Source organism: Octodon degus, unplaced genomic scaffold (assembly GCF_000260255.1).
Source record: "Octodon degus isolate 3935 unplaced genomic scaffold, OctDeg1.0 scaffold00134, whole genome shotgun sequence".
Taxonomy (NCBI): Eukaryota; Metazoa; Chordata; class Mammalia; order Rodentia; family Octodontidae; genus Octodon; species Octodon degus.
The window spans coordinates 220,901-226,270 of NW_004524710.1; the positions used below are offsets into that span (position 1 = coordinate 220,901).

The 5,370-nt window shown below is 46.6% G+C and overlaps 1 protein-coding gene across 1 annotated transcript; it reads left to right on the forward strand.

The window, feature by feature from the left end:
- The first annotated feature begins 1,583 nt into the window (after nt 1–1,583).
- Tspyl5 (TSPY like 5) lies at nt 1,584–3,071 on the forward strand. The gene is given in 3 exon segments (XM_023701377.1): nt 1,584–1,599; nt 2,339–2,767; nt 2,770–3,071. Coding segments are annotated over 3 exon segments (747 nt in total).
- Nucleotides 3,072–5,370: the final 2,299 nt, after the last annotated feature.

A 5,370-nucleotide genomic window follows, 5' to 3' on the forward strand; every position in this document is an offset into this window, starting at 1 on the left:
TGCGTGCCCTGAGAAGAGGGCCGATGGCTCAGTGCAGTTTGTAGCTCAATGGTGGTTGTTTCAGCTGATTTTTGGATTTCTCTGAGTTACAGAGAGCTCCAGTTAAACTGTGATTATCCAGTTTAAGAGATAATTCTACGCAAGCACTGGTACAGAACAGAGCATGTCTAGCTTCTGAATGTCATGCAGTGAACGCGTACTCCATGAGCTCAGGGACAGGGATGCTTATCGTGGTCTACGGTGGTTGTGAATAGCCTTGAGAAGAAGCGATTAGGAAAGGCCTTTGCAAGATTTAAGGTGGTTTTTGGGCTAATTAATCCATTGAAGTTAAATATTAATTCTCCCAAATTAATATCTTAATCTGTCACCCTAGATCTTTTACCTACATACCTTCTTTGAATAGCACTCTGAAATGTAAGATAATTCTCTAATAAACTATGACTTCAATAGAAAATGTAGCTTCCATCTATAACACTGCTTCAGTAGGAAAAGGAGGATATTTGAATTTTAGACAATCAACTCACAAATCCAGTTTTTTTTTTTTTTTGGCTGGCTCAGGGTGCCTTAATGGTGGGCCTAGTGTGGCACGTGGAGCTGGGGATCAAACTGCGGTCCCCTGCTTGGGCAAACCCAGTCAGGCACTTTGAACAACAGAGCTGAACTGTAAGGCCCCAACAAATCCAGTTTTGAAAATTCTGTTTCAATTCATTCTTCCACTACACAATTACTTATTAAGTGTTTGGATGTGCCAGACACTGGTGTAGGCGGTGCGGAACACAGAACAGCAAACAGAACAAAGTTCTCTGCCATCCTAGGGTTGATATTATGGAGAAAGGAGACAATGAAAGAACAAGCAAATAAATGGTATGGTGCACTGAATGGTGATAAATGCTATGGGAAAAACCAAAATATAGAGTGGACGATCTGAGGATGGGTGGCAATTTTAAGTAGAATAGCCACTGAGGTGACATTTTTAAAAAAGTTTGATTTTTTAAAAAAAGTACTTACCCTAAGTACATTTAACCGGCCACATGCAGAGTAAGAGCCCTCAAGGCAGAAGGAAAGGCTCGTGCAGGGTCCCTGTGGCAGGAGCTTAATGAGTGAGTTCAAAGGACTGTAAGGAGACCTGGAACCCAGGTAATGCCAGAGTGCTGGGCCCTTGAGAATACTCTGAGTAATTAAAGGAGTAGTGAGTTCGCAGGAGCTTTGGGGTTTGCCTCTTTAGCTGGCTCCAAGGGCCCTGTTGTTCCCTCTGAACCTGAAAGTGTTTCCTTGAAATGCTTCATTTTGCACTCTCAAGTTAGCCCTGGTTCTCTTGCCTTTCATCATGGTCTTACTACCTGGCTGGTCTAGGGCTGCCCCTGGGAACACACAGCAGGCTGAGCAGAAAGTGTCTAGGGCAGCCTCACTGCCTCTGTGAAGAGTGCACTTCTGAGTATACAACTGGAGAACACTGCTCTGCTCCTTGATGGGCCATGTCCATCTCTCACCACCCTTCTGCCTTGCCGCAATTACTGGAGCCCTGATTGATGTGCTCCATACCTTGAAGGGCAGCCCGGCTTAACAGCTGTGCGAGGGCCAAGATGCCGGAAGATGTGGGTGAGCTTCCGGGGAAGACGTGTTCTACTGATGCTTGCTAACCTGCAGGGTTCACTTTCTTAGCAGCCAAGGCAGCCGTGTACAGTTTATGCCGAAGGACTGGCCACTTTTGACTGCAGAGTATAGAATGCCAAGTCTCAGAAGTGCTCCTGGCCATCTCAGACCTGCGATTTTACTATCAGAAAAATAGGAATGATAACAATATGTCCCTGATAAGTGAAGATAAGGCACATAAAGCATCTAGTAACATATCTAGCAGTATGATACTAAATACTAGCTACTGTTATTGTTTGGCAGGTGAGTCTCTGAGGCCTGGCATCATGGCCCCCACCTTCACATTCCCTGGTGTCAGAGTGAATCGCTTAGCTGAGGGCTTCAAAGATGAGGCACAGAGGCCACAAGTAGCTTCATCACCACAAGTGTCACAAAATACCACTGAATGGATGGGGGTATTCAGAAAATAGATGGGGGCAAGCGGGCTGGTTATCTTGCACAAAAGGAGCGAATGTGCGCCATCAGCTCCTGGGGGCATGCATGAGAGCTGCAAACGGAAGAGGCCCATATACTGCAGCTAAGGTCGGAGAAAACTTTGCAATGCCGAGAGCAAGAGGAGCTCCCAGCACGCATGGAGGGCTAGTGCGTAGCCACGGAGGTGGAGCCAATCACGGGTCAGCGCGGGCACGATGGTAAGATCTAGCAATCGTGACCTCAGTGGTTGCTAAGGAGGTTCTGGTAACAGGGACGCCCTGGAGTCTGCAGTTGGAGCTGGAAACGGTGATCGCACAGGCTGACTGGACCTACCTCAGGCTCTCACGCAAGTTCCAGCAGCTGTGACTGTGCTGCTAGGAGTGCTGGAATGTCCTCACGAACCTCTCGGGCTTTTGGGGGCAAACTTTCCTAAACCTCCCCCAGCAGTCTTCTTTTCTGAACAGCTAAGATAAAGAAGTGAACAGCTTGGAAGTGGAGGAGCTTGGGCTCGCTAGACTGGGCTACGAAATCAAATTCTACTTTGGCCCTGACTCCTATTTCCAAAATATGGTGCTCATCATGGAATATGTGTGTGGGTCTTCTGGTCGGGTGATTTCTCATTCTGCTCCAGCCCAGTGGCTCTCAGGACATGATCCTCACTTTGTGAGTCAGGGAAACCTGGAAAAGAACCGTAGCTTTTTTGGTGGTTTGTAAATAACAGTTCTATTGAGTCTGACAAGACTTGAGATAATGAGAAACTACGGCCCAGTTCTCTGCAGTAGTACTTTATGAGTGAAAGAGCTCGTGCAGAGAAGGCAAAGGCAGGCAGATCAGGTCCAGCAAAGCAGCCACGGGAGACCCCGTGCCTAGGGTCAAACCATCCAACCGATCCTGTGCAAGTCTCCCTACTATCTCCTGCAGACCTGTCCTGGCTCTCTACCTGTGTGCTTGGCTCTGTCCTCTTCAGCTTGGCTTCCATGTGCTGCAGTCCATTTGGACTTTAGCCAGAATATGGCACTTAACGGTCATGTTCTTTTATCCCCTTTGTCTTTTTTTCTTTAACAATAGTGTCACATGTTATGTGATCTCACCCTGCTGTTCATATGTAAGTACTTACACTTAAGATGTGTACTGCCTTTCTGTACATTGCCTGGACCCTGATTTTTGCTCTTACCTCCCCCACTTGTCTGTAACATAAATGTTTTCAAGTCATTCTTCAGGAAGACCAGAGAGTATCCTCAAGCTCTGCTACTTCATGGCCAATGACTTGCTGGGCTTCAAGTTCTTGCCAGCCATGCATACCAATGGAAAGCTTTATTGTTACTACTGCAAAATTAAGCCGGTGCATGTGATTAGCCAGAATGTATTGCTGCATGGGTCTGGGAGCACCAGGTGAGGTCCCACCTACCTAATCTTCAGCTTTGGCCAGTAGAATAGCACATAACTACTGGGCATCAGTGGGCAGGATGTCATGTATTCTCTACCATCATGTGTGTCTACTGGTGAGCCTTTGATCTCTGGCTATACCTGGTGACTGTCATACCTAGGTTGTTGTCAGCCCTCATTGGCTTCCTGGTCAACAAGGGTGTCAGAAGCTGCCTATGGACTCCAGCATCCTGCCAGTGCATGAGACACACACCTGTCCTCCCCAGACTTCAGGAGCTGAGACTGGTGGGTGGGCTGCTGTGTGTGGACACATGCTCCCTGTGTTGGTGCTGTGTCTCTAGGTGAGGGTGGGCCTGGGCCCCATCTTTGTCAGCTAAATACCTTTCTCACTTCACTTCTTTTCTCTAAGATCTGATCAGGGTACCCCAAGGGAGGTACTGAGGAGGAGGTGTTTCTCATTTGTGGGCGGCCATCTATTTGACTTTATCTCATATCTTCATAGTACTTCCTTGACTTCCAGACCTCTCTCCCATTCTGCCTTCCACTTTTCCTCTTTCCTCCTCTTCCTGTCACCTTCCTTTCCTGCTGCCCCTTTCCCTGTCACCATCCTTTCCCGCTGCCCCTTTCCTTTCTTGTTTTTAGATGTTTGAATTTTTAAAAATAGTACTGCATCTCAGGCAGAGAAGAGATAAAACAGGGTTTCCTACATATAGAGGCTGTACAGCTGGGGACCTCTGTGCACACTCATACTAGGCTGAAATAGTCAAGGAGACCAAAGGCCAAGTGAGTTTGTGGTCAGACTCTGGCCCTAATACCTAAGTTCTGCTCTATAGTTCTGAAGTTGAAAACACAAGGCAACTAACTGTGTTATAGCCTATGTACTTATATCCGCAGCCCTTAAAAATGTGTGTGTGTGTGTGTGTGTGTGTGTGTGTGTGTGTGTGTGTGTATGTGACAAGATCTCACTAAAGTGCTAAGTTGCCCAGGCTGTGCTGAGACGTCCAGTCTTTCTGCCTCAGCCTCCCACACTCCTAGGGTTACAGTCAGTTCTTGTTCTGACTTTTGTATATGTGTTCCTCAAAATCCAGGGGCCCCCTGCTATCTCCTCCTTTGCAGTAATTTCAGCCACCTGGATCATCAGCCCCAGCTATCCCACTAACAGTCCTTTGCTCTGTACCTTCAAACATATACAGGAGTAGGCATCTGTCTGCATTACGAAGGGTTCCAAGGTGCACTTAAAGCTTGAGGAATATATTCTAGACCTTCAGATTATTTCCAGTAGCTGGGCAGGGTGAGCTGGGCTAGTCTGCGTCCTCTTTCTCCATCATCCTTCAGGGTGGAAAGGAGGATTAGGATTACATTTGTGCTCCCCTAGCTTCCCTTACCTTGGGGTAGACCTCAGTCTAAGTTTTGAGGGAATCCTTGGCTGAGAATTGCAGTAAAGGGAGGCTAGGTAGGGATATTGGAGCAAAAATGTGGAGCAGATACAATTGTGGTTAGGGATGGCCCTGGGAAAACTGAGGGAAATGGCCTGAGAAGCCGCAGGGAAACCATGCTTATCTCAGTGATAGCAGAGGGACAAAAAGAGCCTGCCTCAGGGAGCATTAAAGGGATTGTTGATAAGTAGGATACCTAGGAGAGCGTGAGTATAGTCTTGTCTAATTTGCATCTCATCATTAGTGGATTTTTTGTTTTTCATCACAGAAACAAACCACAAACAGACTAATGTTACTTTGGACACCTCCTCTTTGATTCTAGATGTAACCTTGTCTATGCGGATGATGAATGCTACATTGTTGCGCATTTTGCCTCTAAAATCTTAGCAACTTTCTCCATTTTTACCTAAAATGTGCTTTTTTTATTTTGAAAAAAAGATTCTATTTTGCCTTTTATTGTGGAGATTTTAAGAAACACGGA